The sequence below is a fragment of the Rhea americana genome, unplaced genomic scaffold (genome assembly GCF_003343005.1).
Source record: "Rhea americana isolate MKP2758 unplaced genomic scaffold, rheAme1 scaffold_19, whole genome shotgun sequence".
NCBI classification, from domain to species: domain Eukaryota; kingdom Metazoa; phylum Chordata; class Aves; order Rheiformes; family Rheidae; genus Rhea; species Rhea americana.
Genome location: NW_028186038.1, coordinates 2,727,212 through 2,750,002, shown reverse-complemented (window position 1 = coordinate 2,750,002; position 22,791 = coordinate 2,727,212). Strand labels below are relative to the sequence as shown.

Here is a 22,791-nt window from a genome sequence, read left to right as displayed (position 1 = left end):
AATATTTGCTCCATGTTTAAAACACCAGGGGAAAAGACATCATTTTACGGCAGACAGGTCTAGAACAACAGCAGAGCCTCTATTGCCCAACATTAGTGATAACTTACATCCATTAAGACTCTGGATCCATATACTGGTCTCCCATTACATCCAAAATTACCTTATCAGCAAAYGAAGGCATCACTTCAACAGATAATAGCTTTTTAATCCTCCATAAGCTACTCCATAAACCATAACAAACCTTCCTGAAAGAACTGACCTTTTATCTTATTTGTTCTTAAAGTATTTTTGATTCTTAAAGTGGGCAAATCAAAACATAGCATAGTTAACCTCTAAACCAATTTTAATTAGTCTGAAAAGCAGCAAGACCTACATCCTTTTTCTGGTCAAAAATAGGCTAAGACACACTCAGGAGGGTCCTCCTAAAGGTAGAGGGATCCTCACTTTCCCAGACCCTTCACACGCTCCATGAGGAACCAGCAGAACTGTTTTCTTTGAGGAAAGGAAATGCTATCATAAAACCCCTCTCTCCTCCTCAGATAAGGGCACAGCTCATCTATCAGGCTTCCTTTTTCAAGGGATTAAGGAGCCAGTGCTCATAGTTATAAAACACAGAACAACACCTACTGCACCTCTGCTCTGGAGGGAAAAGCGTCCATGCGGCTTTAGGTCTCCGATTGTGGGTCCAAGAAGTTTGCTGATTTTTCTCGTGAAAAGGGCAGGGAGAAAATAATCAGACTTCCAGGTTTCTTAGTACAATTGCTTATTAAAATAATAAAATCAGATTTTTGATTTGCTAAGTGGTCTAGTAATACATTCACAAATTCCYCCAAATGTCCAAAACATTAATAAAACCGTGGTTAAATTATCTTTCTGTTTCTTCATGACCACACACGTACACTTTTATTCAAATGCCCACAGCAACATAAAGAAGCCTTCTTTTCAGCTTGTTTGCCCTCAGTTTTGCTGCTTTTTCCAATCATACCAAATTTCCCCGTTTATTTCTGTAGACCATCAGAGCTGTAACAGCTCTACTGCTACAGCAATGCACGTAGGAAATTCCTCCAAGCAAAGGCTGCCAGAATGCTCGCTTYGGGTTAAATGGAGAAAGGAACCACCAAGCAACGCAGGTAGCAGTCACACCCCRTGTGTCAGCCACCCCGCAGCACCGGCCAGCCCCAGGTCTGCACGTAGTGCTTCCTCTGCACAGCCCTGCTGGTACCAGTGAACTATGTGCACAGGATGGCGGGAGCTAGTTCAATGCATTACAGAAAAAATAAACTTTGCAAGTGAAACATAAAGCTGACATACCACGTACTGTCTTCAAGACTTGGCATGAATTATGTTAGCGTAATTTCCACCTCTCATCCAATTCATCTATCCATTTAACAGAAYGAACAGCAGAAATGAGTAGTATTTACTCACCCTGATTAAACTGATCTTATTTCAGTGAGGAAAGATGACGTGGTACAAACCTACAAAGGGTCAAGGCTTTCCTAGAGCAATCCCAAGGCAGAGTTTAATCTCGTAACTGCTTCAATTCCCATCCGGGCTTGGGAGCAGCCGTTCTGTACRTGAGGAATGGCTACACTTCTGGCTCTGGCATGGGCATATTAATACACTTGCTCTTCTAGCTAATTTTTGCTCTAACTAGTAATCAGTTGGGATAATATGACCTCTGCATCATGGARATTCAGTGGACCTTAATCAGCAGCATTGCTCAGGCACCCAAGGTGGGTCTGCCCACAGAGATTTGATGCTACATGCAGGTTGTGCCGTGTAGAAAAAGAGCTCACTGGCTTTACTGCTCTTGCTCTCTTGGTTCCCCACTGAACTTTACCCACTCTCTACCATTCTAGAGAAATAATGAATTTGTTGACTTCTGGCCCCAGCGAAGTGCTTATCCAGATGAATTGTATATTCCCTGCTACTTCCAGTTAAGAAAAGATGTGCAGAATTTGGTAAACACAAGGCAGCAGCTCCTGCTCGGTGGAGCGGTGCAGATAAGAACCGCGCCTCAAGCCCAGCAGAGCCCTTGTGCGTTTATCCACGTTATTTTAAAAGCAAACAACGCTTTTGCCAAACATCAATGCTCTAGCAGATTGCAGTTGCTCAAAATTAAAAACTAGATCCTGAGCCTTCCAGAAACTTTTTTAGGATACAATCATCATTTAATTAGCTTTATACATCTTTCTGAAATCACCCAAAGCTGAGTTGATTAAGCAGCCATCAGACTTCTGTGTAAGCGCTCCGTTTGAACACCATTTCCAGCTGTGCTGTGACACTGAAGTAGGTTTATAACCTGCATAGAATTGTTTTCTGCAGGTAACCACTACAAATCAAGATGTGCTGTGCACAAAAGCTGTACACGGGAGCAGTGAATTAAAAGTAAACAAGGATGGTGCCATCTATTATCGTACCTGACGAGTGAGCAGTACCCAAACGACGGCAAAGACGAGACGACACGTAATTACACGGACAGCAGCAGCAACGCTATCAGTGCGACACGTTGCGCGTTCAGTTTTCTGTTTCTTTTTTTCGACAACAGCAGTCAGCGTAGCACATCTGGCCACAGCGGAGGTTATTTTGAACCGGTACAGAAAATCCCTAGGCCCACGGCGCCCGCACCGCACCGCACCGCACGCGCGCCTCCTTCCCACCCGGGCGCTCGGGCTGCAGCGCGAGCGCCGGCGGCAGGGCCGGGACGCCCCGCTTGCGGGCGATTCTGCTGCGGCAGCACCTCGCGGGCGCCGCCGCCGTGTTTGCACCGGGCACGCGCAGGGAAACCGCATTTCTCAAGAGCTTCCCCCGCCCTGAGGGATGGCAGCGATACCTGGTGCCCACCGCCAGCGGTACCGCAGCCCGCGGCACCCGGCCGGCCCCGCTCTGAAGGTCTGATCCACCTAAGAACCTCTCTGCAGTTCGTCTGGGGCCACCTCCAACACAGACCAGCCTCGGACAAGCTTCACGGGCCATGGGTGACCGAAACCACCCGCGCCCGCCGCCGCCGCACCCTGCTGCAGCGCGCCGACAGCAGCAGCTCCCCTGGGGCTCTCCTTTAGCACCCGCTTTTCCCTGATCTGCTTTCCAAAATCTGCTCAACAAACCCATCCGAACCCGCCGTATGTTAATAACTTTACCTGAAGAAACCTTGGTTATCATAGGCCATGTTAGCCGCCTCATCAGGTAGTGACTTTCTCCTGAGCTTTTTGTTGTTGTTGTTGTTATTTCTTCCCTTATAACCAAAGTAAGCAGCTTGCATGTTCTCTAATTCTTCACTTCTGAGCTGGTACCAGAGCTGCATATCTCTGAGAATAAAGCAAAGGGTAAAACACATTACTATGATAAACACTTGTATATCTGAGCTTTTATCTGACCGTGGCCCTGATTCACTTAAGTTTGAGTTTAAATGTAAATCTAGCTCTAYTGAGGACAGCATCTAAATACATGCTGAATTTCAAGGGTAAGTCAAATTTCCAAAGACTTAAATATGTGCTGCCCTTAAGACAGATGCTTTCTTAAATAAGAGACYTTTTCCAGAATACCGGATGATACTTAAAGGAGCACTATTTTGCAGAATAGTTTTTATCCTAAGTATCACTGGGCATTCTGCAAAAAGCAACCTGAGCAATTTTCTTATGAGCACCTGCAGATAGTTCAAAGCACCAAAAAGAACAGTAATTATTTTACTTTAATTTGATAGATTTAAAGATTGTTCTAGAGCACCCTATTAATGCCCATTAAATCCCGCACGTGAGGAATGCACTGATCCCCAGCCCCGCGCAGCCAGGGCGACACGGTGCTGCGTGCTGTCCTTCCCCCGTCCTCCGAACATCTGCCCAGAGTTAACACGGAAAGGTATTTACAGCATGACTTTGGCTCCTTTTTCTCATGGACCTTCATCAGTGACACCAGGTCAGGCCAGACCCTGTCGTATGTGCGGAGACTACAGAGCATTGCCACTTTATGGGATAAATTACTTCAGAAAAATGTGATTTCTGTGAATTTCTGCAGTACCGCCATTCCTGAGGGTTCCAAAATCACCACRCAGGTTTAAAAGACAAATTGACTTAAAAATGGAGGCAGCAGCTATTACACTGCCTTTTTTAAAAGCCAGGCTTGTTTGGTTGCCTTCAGCACTTGCTTTAGGAAACAGTCAAGGCACTTYTCACACTTCTCTACAACTTTGAGGGACAACAACAAAAAAAATTGCTTTTCTTGTTTTTAAAGCAGCCTAGGATTTGCAAAGCCACAGGCACTCGCGCTAGCTGCCGGGACGAGGCGGCCGAGCGTCGAGAGCCGCCGCCTCTGCTCCCGGGGCGCAGCCCTGCACCCGGGGAGGAGAGCGGCTCGGCGGGACGCGCTCTGCAAGAAACGGTCTAACAGACGCTTACTTAGCTAAATCATTCTCCGTTTGCATTAAACTATCAAACCCGTGGCTTCTTTTCAGATTAAAAAAAATGCTTGGTGCACCCAAGGCGGTCCACATTTCCCACCCGTGCTGACCGGCCGCAGGAAGGGGCCCCCGTGCGCCCAGCGCCGGGCGTTTTCGAGCACGGGCTGCCGGTCCGGCGAGCCTCACGAGGGCTGCGCCACGCTCCCCCCGCAGCGGGGAAGGTTTCTGGATCATTATTCGTGGCGTTTTCGGGGCGCAGCTCATTTCCAAGCCAGGAGGCTGCTCGCGGGAGCACGGCAGAGCCCAGAGCCGGCAGTGCTCCCAACGCGGTCCCATCCCAGGGCTGGTGCCCGCGGCAGGGAGGCGAGACCCCAGCGCCGGTGCCCGCGGCGGGGAGGCGAGACCCCAGCGCCGGTGCTGGTGGCGGGGAGGCAAGACCCCAGCGCCGGTGCTGGGGAGGTGAGACCCCAGCGCTGGTGCCGGTGGCGGGGAGGCGAGGCAGAGGGCAGCAGCACGCCGGGAAGCGCCCCGCGCGCTGGGAACCGCTTTATGCACTGACCACTGCACAGGGAACAAATTCCCATTCCCAGTGTAAAGGTGCCTTTATTTATTTATTTATATTTATTTTCCTTTTTTTTGGGGGGTTTGTGTAAGAGAGAAAATATCAAGTCAAAGTCATGTAAAGTGCTAATGCTGACAAAATTTCTTTTAAAATAAATGAAAAACAAGGTCTTTGATATGAATAGTCTTCTCAAAAAGAAAAGCATCATTTTTAAAAATGCCAATCAACCCTTTCATTTCAAATATTATTTGAGGCTACCAGCGAAAACTTGATATTATGAAAGACACCAAAGACTTTTTACCTTGCAGAATCTTTTCAAGGGAAACAGAAAATTTATCTTCTTATTCCAATCAGACTCTGAAATTACAGAAGAGCCCCCCAAAGAGGAACTCCGGTTCCCACAGAGCCATAGGTAAAACAGAGCAAGGAGCAGCGAGATCTTTATCGTAGCCCCAGCAGCCTCCCTCTCCTCTGCCACTGCCTCACCTGATTTCAAACACTTCTCGAAAGCAAGAAGAGATTAGAAAACAACAAGTGCAGCGAGCTGCCTTCACAGCAGACACCGCAGGGACGAGGTGCGGACACACCACTGATGTTACACGTAGTTTAGCAAGAATAAGCAGGAAAAATGAGAGGGAAATGAAGAGAAAGTGCCCGCAGAAACCTTCTGCAGCAGGTGAGTTGGACCAGAGGCTCTCAAGAACAACAGCTCACCAGCTGTAGCACACAGCCGGATTTGGTCACTTAGTCACGTCTCGCACTGAGTTTCTATAACAGCCTGGGCTGGTAGAATTAATTCTTCGCAAGCCTGTTTGTAATTCTGCCCAGGGTCCTGTGCTTCAAGCCAGCAGACAAAATCCTGCTTCTTTCCACCATCCTTGTTCATCATCTCCTTGTGACAACTTTACGTTGACTTTGCAGATAGTGAGGGCTTTGATGGTTTTGACATGAGTAGACTGATTTTCCCAGCAGAGTTTGATGACAGAAAGAAAGCAAAAAAGCAGGGAGGAGAGGGAGGGAGGAGAGGGAGGGGAGGGAATATAGCCAATGCTAAAAATTGCAAAGAGAAAAGGACAGGGCCAACAGCTAAGACCTGGGATGCGCGTACTCAGTTCCTGTGTAACCCCTGGTAAGCCGAGATCTGCCTAGGTCATCTGATATTAAAAGAAATTAGGTGCCCAAATACTCTTTAATTCCAAGTCTTTTCATACCCAAAGCCTAACGGACAAACTAAGGACGTGTGTGTGTAACAACTGTGGCGTTGTAAGCATCAGTTCCTGGAAAGGAACTTGGAAGCTCTCTGCTCTGGCAGCTGTAGGGTCCATATGATGTGTATAACTTTGCCATTTAAAAAAATCTTTTCTTGACATACCTTTCAGTTCTCCTTCTTTCACTTTTCTTCACACACTTGATGAGACAACACGTTAAAAAAGCCATAGACATCAGCAGAATGATGGCACAGCTCACAATGGAAGCAATCACTGCTACCTTAAACCCAAAYGTCTCATATTTTGATACAGCTGCAGCAAAGCAAACACAAGCAGATTTCTAAGGTGAAGTCATGAACGTATCTTCCACATTTCCATCAAACAATGCTGAAACTTACCCACTTCACACTTCTGCTAATAACAACTCTATGAAGACTTGTTAGCATGTGTTCATAGCGGAGTGTCTTGGTTTCAACAGAAAGCTATGTAGCCTCGAATTGGGCTATTTAAAAATTACCTGTTTACAAGTTACTAATGAATTGTTCACAAGTATTCTACCACTGCAATTAATTAAACACAATGCCAGTAACACTGCACCGGCTAAAAAGCACAACTTTGTCAGTACATCGAATGCAAGTGAGCTACCAGACTCTCTTAACTCAGTTAACAAGGATGGGAGCTGCAAAAACAAATACTGAAAGGGGTAAAGCGGTTTAAAGAAGCCCTTCATGGCACGGACTCTTTTATATAATTACATTCTATTTGGTTGGTAGCGAACAACAAGCCTTTCTCTTTTTTGGGAGAAGGAAGGGAAGGGACAGTATCTGCAGGACTGAGTGTTCACAGTGATCTGAGGTTGGAAATAAATTATCCAGACAGAAGGAAGCATGAGAACGTGGTGTGGCCAAGTAGCACAGATCTTTGTCAATTAATTTTCAACACTACACACATCTTGCTTCAAAAACTCATCAGCTTTTTCCAACCACACGAACACCAGCATCAGAAACAGTTCAGCTGAGCTCAAAAGAAAGCTAAACATTTCTACAACCTCTCAAAGGGAGGATTTCTCTCATTCCTTTTCTTTAACAAAATCTCTTAAATCAGAGATAAGTATAGCTAAGTTTGAGAATGAATGGTAAGTGTCTAAAACAGCTATCCATCTAGCAAATAATTTCAAATTATACCAGGTCTGAGATCCAGACCAAGTTCCTCAGTTTTGAACATGACAGAACTCAGAGGTACCATGCACCAGAATTTTGCTTGGAACCACTCCTTGTCAAATTACTAACCATCTTGTAATAAATAAGGAGGAACAGCATGAAAGGTAGTTAATGCTGTTGCCATTCAAATGCTATTTGTCAGTGTGATAACTTTTCCATTCAGCTGCCCACAGGCAACAATCTACTAGCACTTCTTAAATACCTCTGTGCTTTTTTATAGCAAAATATCTTCTGAAAAGAATGGCAGTAGATCAGAGAGCTTGCAAATATATTTACAAATCAGTTGCTTGCATCTATATATTTTCTAAAGAACAGTACATCTCGTAGGTGGAGAGCCACATATATTCTGGGTGCAACACTACTGGAGTCAGTGATGTGAGATCAGGCATAAATCTGGCAGAGTCTTTTCTGTGTCATGATAATTAATGGTGTCAGAACACATATGGAGTGCAATTACAGTCAGTGGGGGCAACTCTGAAGGAAATTGAATTTGTCTTGTTCCTAGAACAGATGTCTAGAATTAACCTTCATGTTGTAGGAGATGCCCGGGGCACAAAGAATACAATACAGCCCAAAAGGAATGGAAATGGTTACAGAAGGACCTTACGCTTGCATGAGGGCACTCCTGCTGTCCACTGGGTAGTGTTTCCTTTCCAAATGCAGGTGATGACACCCTGCCCCTCCAGCTGGTGCTCGGCAGAGCACTGGAACATTATCACCGTCCCAACAGCGGTGCCGTTGCCATGAATTATCTCCAGTGATCCAAGCTGGGGAGGAAATACGCGGCTGCACTGCCCTGCAGAACAAAAACAAAACAGGACAATGCAACGTTAGAGCCAAAACTGAAGGTCCACTTAAGTCGTTTTATTGTGAGCATATTTTAAATCAGTCCAAATTAACGATCAAAACAAGTAACAGGCCTCTGCATGGGCCATGCTGACTTCTCTGCCAAGCACCAGTTGTGGGCCAAACCCCCTCCAGCACCACTCGACAGCTCTAGTGCTCTGATCCACAGCGCAAAGGGGGATTTCATCATCCCTCATCTGACATTATCTCCTTAAACTCTTAGATATTAAAAGTTAAAAAAAAAAAAATCATTCTATGAGTGGTTTGGTCTCCTACAGCTTCCCCTCTTGTCGGACTCTGTGTTTAATTAAGTGCTCAAACTGGAGTTTTTACATGCCGGGAGTATTCGTAACACGTCTTCTCCCATGAAAACTCTCCATGATCTAATGGACTGATCTCACACTGCAGCATTTCAGTCTTCTTGGCAGTGTATTTCCATAACCCTGCAGAAACTTCATATCTCCCAAGAGTACTACATAGCTATTAATCTTGGGTGAATCTTGGGTTCAAAAGCCATTGTAAAGAGAGGGGACAAAGAGAAAATGGGACAGAGAGGAAAAGAAACTCATACAGCACAGTCACATTCAACTCATTTCTGTTTTCAAGTTACAAACTCTGCTTTACTGTATATTATTCATTTGTAATACATTTGTTCATTTAGCTTTTCTCTTTATATTGAGTGTTTTCTATTTGCTATGGTTGTTCTTTGAGCCATGGAGTTCTAGCTTCTCTTGGGAACCTACCATCAGCCACTAACTCTATATATTGGGTCTTATTGCCACCATATCTTTTGTCTCATGTTCATTTTTAACATAAATTTCAATGATTGGTCATTAGGATAACATATGATATTCTGATGTACTTCACGGACAAAAATAAAAGAGTGCACTTTCTGTTCCTGTACACAGGCACTGATGGAATCTGGCAACTGTTTACATATATATATATATATATTTTTAATATTTACTAAATATCAGCACTTCTCCTGCCTTAGGAGCCAAGCTCCCTCCCTTTCAGCTGACTTCCAGATGGCTTCAGTAGGGCTGCAAGGCCACCTCAGAAGCAAATGGATTGCAGCTGCAAGACTGGGGTTGGAAGCACCACAATAAAACACCAAAAAAAAATGAAGGAAGGAGGTTAGGCTTCACGCACGCAGATACCAGCAAAATGAAATTCACAGCTTTAACAGCCTCCTCAAGAACATTTGGACAGAAGTACATGTTGACATCCAAACTATTTTATTTTTATGAGCAAAAAACTCTCCTGTGATTAATTAATATTAAGCTTTTGAGATTAGACAACAGAAGACAGGCTTACTACCTATCTGCAATTTACGCTCTTAAAAAAACAATCCGCTAGCAAACAACACAAAGAAATCCCAGTAAAAGACCAAACAAAAGCCACAGTGACAATTACTGGTGTAATCTTCTATGCAAATATGTACTGATAACTAGCTTTAAAAAATACATGCCTTTTTTAATTCCACACTCATTATTTCTGTTTGTTCTGCTACCTCTTTCAGCCTCATACCATGGCAGTAATTTGCCTCAATGAGAGCAAATATTTCCCAGAAGGTCGTTTCCCTTGATCCCCCGTCCTTTTCTCCAGTATCTGACAAGTGGAACACAGCGTATCCATGAGCTGGACAACCTTCCTCCCCACTTCAGATGAATACTATGAGTTCGACCTTTTCTTTTTACCTTGTTTGTTCATTCAGATACTTTTTGTGAAAAGCCATTTTCATAAGCTTCAAAATATCTATCTTTCTGCATTTTACACTTGCAAAGGTATTTTTAGATACCAGATCACATACTTAGGAGTTCATATCAGTAACACTTCTGGCTGTGCGAGATGCAAGAAGCAGTTCAGAGCAAAACGCGATCCAAAGTGCACTGGCTCAGCTGGGTGCGCAGCCCTCGCTGGACTCCTGCAGTAGACTTGCCACTTGACCTGCAACCTTTACTCGACCTCAGCTCTCCAAAGAGCGGATAATTTGGCACCGGATTCTTTCTTTCCAGATATACTCTGTTTAATCTAGTGTTGACCTTTTCTGAGTAATATATGCAGCTGTGGCTGGTTCAGACACTCTTTGCCCTTTCCCGCATCATCCTTGCCCATAATGATATATGTAGACTAATTAAAACACGTGAATGTCAGTGACCTTGTCAGCATTCCTCCTCGGGCATGGATTTTTAAATGTTTTCATCACTTGAGCATTTACAAAGATTTCTAATAGTTTCTCTTTAGCCAGTATCTCATTAAGCTACGGATATTTTCTTGATTGGTAATAGTGTTACGTTGTCTCTACGTGGAGCTTTCCCACGCTGAAGGGAATTGGGGCAGGAACTCCAACTTTCAAAAGCTTCTCCACCTGGCACCACTCAGATGCTCAGCTGAAAATTCATCGACTGCATTTCATGTATCTGCATTTAGCCAGAATAGAAATAGCCTTTCTTCCTCTTCGTAGAGCTTTTCAACGCAATGCCCTCTTGCCAACGTCAAAAAAACAATGTCTCACTACTTTTTCCTTTTTTAGGAGCTTTTATTGAAATGCATAAATGGATTTATGCCAGTATGAGTTTGTGAATTTTATCCAGGTTCAGATTTAAAATTTCTGGATCAGATTTGCCCTGATTTTCGTCAGCAATGGTCTTCTAATAATTCATTTATAAATCTCTCCTGTGAAGCTCTAGCAGCCAGTGTTGTTAAAAATCTGTAAGCTTTTTGCAATTATTCGTTGCATTGACTTTCCTACTATGTTAATTTTACGCTTCCATCTCCAGAAAAGGATTGTTCAGGTACGTTCCCATCCTTGCATTCATATAAGCAGTTTTCTGTAAATTTACCCTTTGAATACTCTCTGGGCATGTTTACTTGCCTAGATTTACTACAGTCAGGGATTTTTGTTTTCAGGGGATGCTGAAGTTTTTCTTTTCAGGGATGCACTGTCTCCTGAAGTAAACCGTAAATAGCGCACCAGCATTTGTGCTGGCCAGATTTACGTCTTGAGCTATRTTTATTTTCTAAATACCTAGACGTGTTCAGGCCTTGGGCTGCAGGATGTATTAGCACCCCAAAAAGCAGTTTTCAGTACGCCCCTCTCGGCATGGCCGACGCAGCCTTCTCAGAGCGGCAGCTCTTCGCACGCATTTTTCCTCGGCTTCTTACAAAGCAAGAGCTGATTTATACACACTCATTTCTTAGTTTGGGTGCACACTAGGAGGATATCCAGTGTTCAGAAAGTATTCGGATCTGATGCTACCGCCTGGCGACACAGAAGGGCTCTGTCTACAGCGAAGACACAAGCCACCCCACACAACGAGTAACTGCCCCCAGCCAAGGCTGCTGAAGAGCAGTACACTCCACAAAGTCCACTGGGTTCAAAATAGCCAAATACGTAATTCCCAGGCACCGAAAACAAAGAGCAATGTACGAACTAAAAAAAAAATAGTCCAAAATACCTCTTCTCATGCACAGACAGGATTATCCATATTGCAAAATCGGTTGGTTGAAAGAGTTACCATATGGTTTCACTGTCAGCAACTTGTGGATTTATGTTTTGCTGATAAGAAAGTAGAAACAAAAAAGCCATCCAAGACCGCTTTCGTCTATTGAAAAATCTCTCGTGCTCCTTCTCCCTCCCCACGCAGGAAGACAGAAAGCGAACACCTAACACACCGCAAAGGTATATACCAGAGCGATCTAAAACACAGCAGCCGTTGCCTCTTACCGAGGCTGCCCCTTGCTGCTTGCTCAGAACTAGAAGCAGCCTCGTTACCCCCAGCCACACGTAACCCCAGCGTCTGCACGGCTTATTGTTGACTTTTAACGCAGCTAAGCAGGCCGTAATAACCAGATGCCAGAAAGGGACAGAACATTAGGTTCCACAAACCCCAAAGAAAATAACCACGCTGAGGACATSGCTTCCACACGCCTATTTTCTCCCCAGAGCACGCCTTACAAATTAGCGTCCCCGCAGCCAGAGGCAGAGCCTCGAACGCGGCAGCAACCTCCCGGCAGAGCTCCCCCAGGAGCCTGCAGTGCCAGAAAGAAGCCAACAAGCAAGCAGGCAAAGCGGAGCAGAGGCAGCAACGCAGCCGGTGCGCGGGAGGGCGCTCCGGGAAGGGGCTCGGGCGGAGGCAGCCCTGCACCTTCACCTCGGCACAGCCGCTTTCCGCCCAGTGCCTTTCTCGCATTTAAATTCAGCACGGACGCTGAACCTGGGCACGGCAGAGCTTGGGCAGCCGCTGCCGTCGGCCGGGACCGAGGAACCTGGGGAGGCAGAGCGCCGCGCGAGGTGCCCGAGGGCGAGCCGAGCAGGCCCCGGCCCCGCGCAGGGCTGCCGGCCGCTGCTCCCGCGGAGCCGCCAGCCCCGGGGACGCGCTGACCGCCTGCCACGGTAGCAAACGCCATCAGCCGGCAACGCTCGGCGCCCACCTCCGCACCCAACCCTCGCACGCGCCGCCGCCAAACCCCACGCACGCCTGCTCCTGACCCCGGAGAGGGCAGACCCAACCTGCGCTGGACAGACTCCGTTCATCTCTACTTACAATACTGAGCCTTTTTCTTTTCTCTCTCCCAGCATTTTTCATCAGGATTTTGAGTTGTTCAATGTAGTGTACGCATTGTAATAAGATTTAGGAGTCAGCAGGAAACGCTTCTCAACAGYGCTCTGAAATACTCCCTCTCTGCAAGGGCTGAGAGCAACTTTAATCCATGCAAAATCCAAGCTACATATCACTAAAATGCTAGATTAAGTTTTGGCTGGCAGTATTTGCAATGCCCTCCTATTTCAAGCACAAATAATGCGTAGGATTGGTGTAAAATGATTCTTATTCACGAATTTTATGTTACTCTTTTAAGAGAGGATTTGTTCCAGTCACTGTACAGCCATCTCCATGATGGATTTCTTTTGCCAATTTACATCAAAGTCAGGTTATTCTCATCCGTAGATTTTACTCTTGAATCTAGTGACAAGGGCAATACTGAATATTTTTCTCCTTATGGGAACAATTAATTGAAAAATAAGAACAAAATGAAAAATGAGGTATTTGATGAAGTCTCAAGTAAAGCAAAAACAGATGGTTATTCTGCACTTTATTAGTCTGTTTACCAACAGAATTTAAAAAGTATGTTATGACACTTCTGAAAAGTTAGTATCACTTGCTAGAACAGAAAGATCCATTAAAACTAAAGCAACTTAGAAGTATTCACCTATTTCTCTCTTCCTCGTTGCTTCCATATTTAAAAGAAAATCAACTACGATATATACCAGAATTATGCCTTAAGGCAAACTGCTCCCAAATAAAAATTCACCCTTGGAAGTGATGCCAAAAGTTGTTTCTGTGACTGATTTAGTGAATGGATCTAATGTGATTCCAATGGATCTGAACRGATCTAACACTGCTGTAGGGTCAGCCACGGCCTCCCCTTTTCCTCGTTCTGGAGGGGATAAGACGGTAAATAAATTACGTATTTGCCGAGTGCACCGTTTGCGCCCTGAGGCGGCTAAACGGCTGCCGGCTGCAGCCCTCGCCGCGCTGGCCGCGTTGCACCACGAGCACCAGCATTTACAGCACTGATGAGAAGGAGAACAAGCGCAAGGGGCGACGGCTGGCRTCAGGCCAGGGAAGTCTGCAGTTTTATATTTTCAGCTTTCATCGTTATTTTTCCCCCGTGCTCATGAATAACCCCTCGTTCGTTAAAGCTGTGCAGCCAGCYGTAACGCTTCTGCCGATGATGGAAGCGATACGTGGGCTCCATTAACCAGATGCTGTATTTTCTAACGGAAATCAGGTTGACCGGAAACGTGAGGATTTTTCCTTCTCTGTGGTAGGGATAATAGGTTACCTTGGACTACTGCTCAAAATGGTTTTTGTTGTCACAGTAACTGCAAGAAAACAATCACCACAAACTAAATAAAAATGAACCACTGTGCTAGAACAGACCTGTTATTTCTGGAAATTCACATTTCAGCATCCAGATTAGTATTTAGCATCCTGCAAAGGCAGATCAACGGGCAAATGCACAGCTTTCGGCAGCAGCGTGTCTTTGATGAGTCCTTCTCCATGCTTTCCCRGGAGGCAGGCGCCGCGCTGGCTGCCGGCAGCCGGGACCGCTCGCGGCCTTTCCCACCGGACGATTTACAACCAAAGACCTCTTCTCGGGTTGCAGACCGATTTTGATGGTGCTGCTGAGGGGCGTCTAGGGCGTCCGGAGGAGGCTGCAGGCTCTTGCTTGGAGCAACCCGAATGGGAAAACCTGCCCCTTTTGCCCGAAAGCAAGCGTTTTGATGAAACTCCCTCCCTTGGTTTTGTTTCCTCTAAAACACAGGAAAAAGCGTCAAAACCACGTTGAGCAGGCAGTCCTAACAGAAACACCTTACCAGCGCCGGTCCGACCGACAGACCCAAGCCGAGGGCTCGCCAAGGGCAGAAAACGCTCCAGAGCCAGCTCCGTGGCTGCGCGCTGAGAGGTGTTTTAGCACTTTAAGRAATCTGGCAGCACGTACTGACCTTTCTCTTCAGAGCACGTTTTTTGTTGTTGTTTTGATTTTTTTGTTTTTACTGCCTAAACGGATCRATTTTATATTTAAGCTGAAAACAACCTGGTTGCAAATCCAACATTTTCTGGGTTCCTTTAATGATTACAAAGACATAATTGCACAAGTTAATAGTTATAAAAGCTATCTTGCAATAATTAAATATTTCAATAGATCTTTGATAAACTGAGCAAGATTCATATTTTTCTGTTTCTTGCACATGAAAAAAGTAAAAYAGAGACAAACCATCAGCAACGTTGTCCCTTACAGTCTGAACCTACAGACTTTGTACAGAAATCACTGAGGCTCCCGGGGGCTGTACAGAAGAAGTCGGGCAACCAGGCACTAACCAAGCTCAGAGCMTTAGGATTTAACGTATGCAAAGGGTAAAGAACAGAAAATGTTAATATCAGTATATATGGCACAAAAACGAGCATGCATACAACGCCCTTGGCACCACCAAGGCTCCTGCTTTTTCTGCGGATTGRAACCGAGCCGGCGGTCGCCGGCCGCCCCAAGCCCCAGCGGCCCTTAAAACGCCGCGTGCGTCGCTTCTGCCGGGCTCTTCGCGACCTCCGCGCAGAGAGGGGACGACAAGGAGAGGCGCTGACCACAACCTCCGCCGCCAGGTCCGCAGCGGGGACCGGCAGGAAGGGTCGGCAGCTGACCAACGCTGCTGCAGTAATTAGAAAATTCAGCCCCAACAGCGAATTTTAGGTACACCAAAAGTACTTACTACTTGAGTGTCCAGTCTGGGCCAAAAAACGCCCCAAAACATAGGGATCGTGTTTGCTCAAAACATGTATTTAAAAAAAGAACTCTTCAACCTTTTTTCTTTTCTACTATCATGTTTTAAAATAGACRTTTAACACAGGTTTGCTGGGTTTTTCCTAGAAAGCTGAACACTCCAGGCAACGAGCAACGCAGGTCACCTGCAAAGAACCGTTTTCTCCTTTTTCCCACCTAACTTTTAATGCTAAATTTCAGCATTATTTGCCTCACTCTCAGGGCATGTGCTTTAACTCCTTAATTCCCTTAATTCTGACTCAGCAACAGCTGACRGGGGACGAGCGTCACCCTCATTAACTGGCTCTGATGATTACTAACATGAAGTGTTTCCTAGCACAGTTGCAGACCTCTTAATCACAAAGTGCCTCCAAAGTTAAGGGGATTTCCAGCCACCCTGGTAAGCGAAGCCAGCGTGAGTGCTAGAGGTCTTGCCTGCATTTGTTCCTCCTTGCTGGCTTGTTTTGGCTTCTGTGGGTCCCTTTTCTTGTCCAATACAGGAAGCCAAACCTATTCCTTCCTTGGTTTGCTGTTTTAAGCACACCACAGAACTGTGACCCGGCACTCACAACTGTCAGTGAGAATTTCTGTGAATAATTGATTTTTCCAGACAGCAGTCTGAAAGAGTTAGCAATAGCACACAATTTATTACGGTGATAGAAATCACTCACAGACCGAGGAACTAACTGAACAGTCAGATTTAACAACCTTCTCCGCAGTCTTGTCGCTTTTCCCCCCGCGCTCTCCTTTTCCTGCCGCCAGGCTCAGCGTTCACGTCTCCCGGCTTTCCCCGCTGCAGCACGGGGACACGCCGCCAGGACCGCGGCCGCTGCCGAGAAAGGGCGCGGAAGCAACCCGCGGCCCTGACGCGCGTGGCASTCACGCAGCCTCCCGGCAGAAGTCACCTGAGAACTACGAATCGTTAACGGTTTGAGTCAATAAACACCTGCTTTTGGCCTYCCAGTCCGCAGGAATTCGTGAAAGGAGACAGGAAGACTGAGGGGGGTGTGAATATGAGGACACTGTGCTTATTTTTCCCATCAAAATAAGTAAGCGATTGCAGGTGAGTTATAAACTGAATGACACGTCTTAAGCCAGGAGCGCAAAGGACGCCAGCTCCGTGCCCTTCGCCAAACTGTACACCGCACGTCTCAGAAACTCAGGTCTGCGTCAGATCCACCTTTATAACTCACTTCCATCTTCGGCAGCTTTGGGAAGGTCTCTGCGTTTACATAGACTACCAGGCAGGCGGAGTCTATYGTTCACGTTTAAACTGAATGAAAAACTTAGTTCCAATCCGTATTAACCATTAGAGAACAAATAACGCAGGTCTCTTGCCTATGCAGAACTGCCACTGGCTTCATGGGGCAATTCTCAGAGAAAACGTGTACCCAGCCTGGGTGCCCTTTTTGACCAACTGGCAAAGCTCCAAGTCTTGCAGATCGCTGTAGTTCAGAGAAGAAACTCTAGTGGGTGCGATTGTAATTCTGCCCTTCTACATACAGGCACAAATTTCTGCTCTCCTGACCACGAGGAATCAAACAACCGAACTAAACGTCCTTGCTGACGGTACCTCTTCCCATCATCCCAGCCCCAATGACCTTTCAGAACAGTTTCTAGGGCCACATGTTTGTTCAGAAATTTTTGTACRCCGCCTCTTTCCTTTGCCCAAGCTGGCTCTTCTCCTTATTTTCACTCCTCCTCAAAATGATTCCTAACCAGAGACCCTCCCCTTAAAAGCCAYGCATAACTGCGTAGCTCTGCCTTCAGCTTTATTTTACCCCAGAAACTGTAACTTCATAACCTTCTACAACTGCCTCAAAGGAAAAGCAAGCAGCCAACCCATCTTTTTCATGTACGAGTTTTCTCACAGCAGCAGAGCCACTTGCGTTACCGTTTATGCTGCCACGGCCATGCTGCCACATGAAGGGTGCTCTGCCAGCACTGCTTCAGGGGTCCTGCTACGCCAGCAAAACCTTGTGGCTAAACCCAGTACTAGCTCAGCCCAGCCTGTGAGACCCTCAACAGATCCAGGAGTTGATTTATTTTGGTGACTGGTTGCTCATTCTGCAACTTCTCCATCTCACACTGTCACCACCAAACTAAATGAAATGCAAGAACGGCAGTTTCACAAAGAATGCAAAATCATCTCTCCATCAATCTCCGCATCCACTGAGCTAGTCAAAACAGCTCCACAGAGCAGCGCCGTTGCTTATCTGCGACTGCACTTGAAAGACAGCGCGTCAATAAAACGCCTAAGCCTTCACGTGAAGGCTAGCAACCGTTCCGCACGTTAGCTCGTCTGTCAAATTAYTGAAGGCAAAATTCTGTAGTGCTAGGCACATAAAAAAATCAGTGCTAACCTTGACCAAATAAGCTAAGTATCTAATGCTGACTTTTGCCCAGTTGAAGTCTTTTTGTTGTAGAGCTTCCAGCGCACACGGGGAGGCCTGGCTTTCTCGCSGGAGTCCCAGGACGCCCAGCTCTGCTGCAGGGCAACAGCCAAACCAGCAGCATCTTGGTGCTCTAACTCTCCAGTCACAGCAAAACCACAAAGGGTGGGATTTGCTGTTTTTGTTTGGGTGCTTTTATATTTTGAAGTTCACTTCCCATTTTAAAAATACTAACGTTTTGGTTCCAAAACATTCAGCTCATTTCTTTCCCTAGCTGAAATTCAGATGTCTAGACATAATTCATCTCTATAATGTAAGTAATTTAAGAGTATCTTGGAAAAGTATTGGAGAATACCATAGGGAGYAATCTTGCACTGTGGAGGACTATGCTAGAAGACCTAATAACTCTTTTCCTTCTCTATTTTGTACTCTTCTAGAGTTTTTATGACAAGCACAAAAATCATTCCCTCAAAGCAATAACAATACTTGGTACACATGCATAACTACTAAAATCATCATCTTGCAGTACAGGAGATAAAACCAATTAGCTGACATTCTGCACCTATTGCTTATTTTTTATCTTATTTAATAAAAGGTTTCACTTTGATCTCAAGGGAAAAAAGGGAAGGAGAAATAACCCTGAAGAAATTACAAGCCCATGTATTCTAAGTTATCTCACATTTTACCSTGTGGAAATAGAAATTCACAATGAATATTTTCTTCCCCTGCCTAAAAGCTGAGCCGCATCTTGGGATCACAGGAAATTAGCTAAGAATTTCTTTGCAGCCTTTCTGCAGAGCAGTAGTATTCTTGGCTTTGATGAACGCTTTTGCTTTTGCTTTCCTGGAAGAGCAACTACAAGTTCTTAGTGACATGTTTTTTCATAGTTTCTATACTGGCAAGGATACAAACTCACTTCTGAAGAAAGTTGCTCATTATGGAAGAGCAAACACCTTGGGTCAGAATGAAGATGTATGTAGCCTGCCATCCGGTATCCCTCGGTGACCAGAACAGACACTCACAGAAGAGTAAAACTGAGCAAATACTCTGTGATACTTTCCCAGAAAATTACTTTCTTCATCAAAATGGAGCCTATGTCTGTCCTAAGCCAGAGATGGTGTCTTTGTACTTAATGGTGCTTGCTAGATCATTTCTTCCATGAATCRAGCTGGACGTAGCCTTCACAATGTCCTGTGGCAAGGTTCACAGTCCTCGAGTGCTCTCCCTTCTTCCTTGGTTTTGGAAGGTGGCAAGAAGCCTGTACCAATTGATACCCTGGCAATGACTGTTCCTGTCACGTTTTTTCCTTCGCTGTGTTCCCGTTTCCATGCGATGTGTTCATAGAACTAGGTATTATAAGCTGAGATTTAACTCCTGAGTGGTAACAGCCAATGAAATCTGCTGTAAACGCACAGGGACACGGACAGAGTCTCGTGCTGAAGCAAGGGCTGCCCCAGCTCCTAGTGCCCGGGCAGGCAGCAGCACGGCCCCCTTCGTGCAGCTACGCATCGGTCGTGGGAACGCAGGATGAATCACATCAAAACCCAACGGGCCGCCCCGGAAAACCAGGGCCCCACAGCCCCGGCCACAGCGACACGGAGACTAAAAGTAATTTTACCCCTTTCTTGCTCCTTCCTCTCTTTCGTACCTCACCTGATGAGATGCCAGGCTACTTGGAGCAGTTTTGGAGGCAGCGCAGCCTGATGCTGCCCCAGCACCTGCTTCCCCCACGCTCTGATTCGAGAGAAGACCCAGAGAGCAGGCAGCCACCCAGGCCACTGGTTACATGAGCACTTCAGAGCCTGAGAGGCTTTTCAGCTAATACAGTGAAGCGGACAAGAGATGGCTAAGGAAACACTGCCAGCCTGTCCACAGAGATGACCGTGGAAAGGCAGTAACCCTGCAATGCTGCTGTGACAGCAAAGCAACCACAGCGCGATACGGGAAATACCAAAGCATTCATAGGATTTAAAACTGAGCTGAAGGAGGCTTCTTCTCAGTTTCAAGAGATACTGGGGCAATTTGCCGCACTTTTGCCTGCCCACACTCGCTCCCCACGTGTCCGCCCTGCCGACACGCAGGACACATCAGCAATGCACCGACCTTCCCAGCACGTGCCTCCAGCCGTGCCTACCACTTGCAATGCAGGTATCCATTTCTATGCCCAAAAGGCATAATTCAGGCTCACTTACACAACTCATGTTGGAGATGCACTGCTGAACTTTTCCAAATGCRGGGAAAAGCATCTCCCTGCTTTTGGTCAGGGTGAGATTTTCGGAGCAAGAAAACAGTCCTCCAAAGGTAGGCAGAATCAGAAAAAGTAGAGCACGTTTGAACTTCACAGCTGCAATTCATGAAGCTGTGAGTCCCTCTAAGATTTAAAAATGTTAGGCTGTGCCAGTAAACTTCTTTCAACTTCCCTCTCTTTCACATATTAATTCAAATGGAAATTTTGCAACATTTTTCCCTCTTCTTCAGAAGGAATGCATGAGAGAATTTGTCTATGTAAATCATTCTTAMCACCTTATCGCTCATGGCCTCAAATTTTACAAAGGGGACATTCAATCAAGGGAGCATGAAAAATGATTACCGGTAAAAACACGATACAATGAAAGATACTGTGTAACASTTGCCATCAGCTCTCTGTAGAGGTCACTTCTCCTGCAAATGCTGCTGCATAAATAACATGGTCGCATTTTAAATTAAGCACCCTGAACAACAGTTCAATTTAAAATCATAGAAGTACCCATAATTTTAGCTGAGTATCTAAACTACTCAGATTTAACAGTAATGTGTTCACCCAAGTCAATATTTTTGCAGTAACAAATTGATATTCAGCAAAGGTGAAGTCTGTGCCAACAGCAAAAGCCAAGACAAATCTCCACAATGTAACGGGGCAAGGAGAGGGAGCTTGCCGGGAGGAGGACACCTCACCCAGGGTCTGACAAACCTCTGCTCCTCCTAGCAYAGACCCAACACAGGAAAACATACCAGGAACGAACCGGAGGAAGAACCACAGATGAATATCCACRCCCTGATCTTGTGTAGTCACTTTTTCCCTCAGTTTAGCACCTTACTAATATCTCCCTGATTCACGTTTTTGGTGCAGCTGAGAGAGGACTGCACGATCACTCCTAGGTTAACCTTGGCCACAAAGACAYGTTTCCCCATTTCAGCCTCTCTGCAGAGAACTGTCACAGAGCCTTARCAAGCAGGTTCTTCAGCAACAGAAGAAATGTCTCCTTGGGGCTACCATAACACAGAAAGTACTGTATTTTCTCATTTTGACTTAAAAAATACATAGCRCAAAATGCTTCTGTCTTCTAGCAGTGGAATAAAATGACCTGGCTTGACCCAGAAGTCAGGTTTGCAGACATCTGAGCAATTAACTGAGAGTGGATTTCTGGTTCGCATGCCAGGGGATTTCTTGGTGGGTCCCATGTTTCTGGGAGTTTTTGCTTTACGTAGATACATCGGGCAGGATCGTCCTATGCAGAACKAGCAAGGCTGAGGGTAACAGCAGGACATGCCACTTATAAACCCTGTCCAAGCGTGGGCACAAGCTACCCTGGGAAAGCAATCTGACACAGTGAATAAAAGGAAACAAATCTATGCAATTTTACAAAAGAAAAAAGTCAATAATAAATAACATCAGCATCAAACTGGAGCAACAGGATCTATGTTTATATTTGAGCTGTTAACTCTCAAAGTGTATCACCTAGAACTTGTTTCATATTTTTAAAATGAACTGCTCTATTAAATCCGAACTAAATGCACAGTTAAACATATTAAGCAGACACAATTTAAAGCATTACAATAYGGTTAGCCTAAACATGTTTGCTCATTTCTATCAGCATAATAAAATCAGATCCTCAGGATAGTCTGTTAGACCCACACCAGCAAATTAAACCCATGGGGAAGAGGAGGTCTACGACTTTCAGGAGTGCTCAGCACCGAAGCCCATGTGAAATGCTGTCTACACCACGAACTGCAGCAGGGCCAGCAGAAACCCGAGCGCACGCTGCTGCGCTGAGCAGCCGGCCACGGCCACGCAGGGCTCCCGTGGTTTCACCTTGCCCCTAATCTCTCACGGCCGGTGCTGCTGCCACCCGACAGCTCCTGGCGCCCGAGCGCAGGTGACAGCRTCTCCGCGTCTCTGCCGTGCCCAGGGACTGCATCCCACCACGACCGGGCCAGACCTGCTCTCCGGTCCCGTTAGCGCCGCGTTAACRGGTCCCATTAAGTCAAATAGATTTTGAAAGGACGTTACGATTCGCATGATCAAATCGAGTACCAAAACGGAGGGGGGAGAGGGAGAAGAGGAAGCAAAAGAGCTTTGATTCATTTTTTTCCCACTCCCCAGCGTACTGCTCTATTCCATTAAAACACTGATATCTTCATTTTCTGCTCAGTCAATTTGTATTTGTCAAGAGATTATTTCTCTGCGAGGACCAGGCGCTTCTAACTCCCTGCACGAAGGTACGTGCCACAGTCCTTCCCTCTTCAAAACGAGCCCGGGCTCCCACACCCGCCCGAGGCGCACGGCCGCGAGTCGCCCGACGCCGCCGCACCCCGCGTCCGGGGCGCTAAACCAGCTCCCCGCTCCGGCTCCCGCGAACTCACCCCGACGCTCCACGCTGGACAACGAGCGCCGCCGGCGGGAGCTGCCCCCTCCCGCGGGCGCCCTCCGCCGGGACCCCCGGCCCTGCCGGCGAGCCGGGTCCCGCCGGGCGCCCCCGCAGCCCTTCCCCGCCCGCGCCCCGCTCTGCCCCCCCAGCTCCCAGCACGCTTCAGAGGCACCGGGACCCCGCCAGCCCTGCCCGGCGCTGTCCCACGCTCC

At 46.4% G+C, this 22,791-nt stretch overlaps 1 protein-coding gene across 1 annotated transcript in view; it reads right to left on the bottom strand.

The window, feature by feature from the left end:
* The window catches only part of SUSD3 (sushi domain containing 3), a 65,685-nt gene that overhangs the window by 6,407 nt on the left and 36,487 nt on the right, over positions 1 to 22,791 (bottom strand). Inside the window, exons 4-6 of the mRNA XM_085302550.1 lie at positions 7,994 to 8,182; positions 6,331 to 6,478; positions 3,141 to 3,308 (exon numbers count right to left, since the gene is read on the bottom strand). Coding sequence (XP_085158676.1) covers positions 3,141 to 3,308; positions 6,331 to 6,478; positions 7,994 to 8,182 — 505 coding nt within the window. The remainder of the gene's footprint in view (positions 1 to 3,140; positions 3,309 to 6,330; positions 6,479 to 7,993; positions 8,183 to 22,791) is intronic.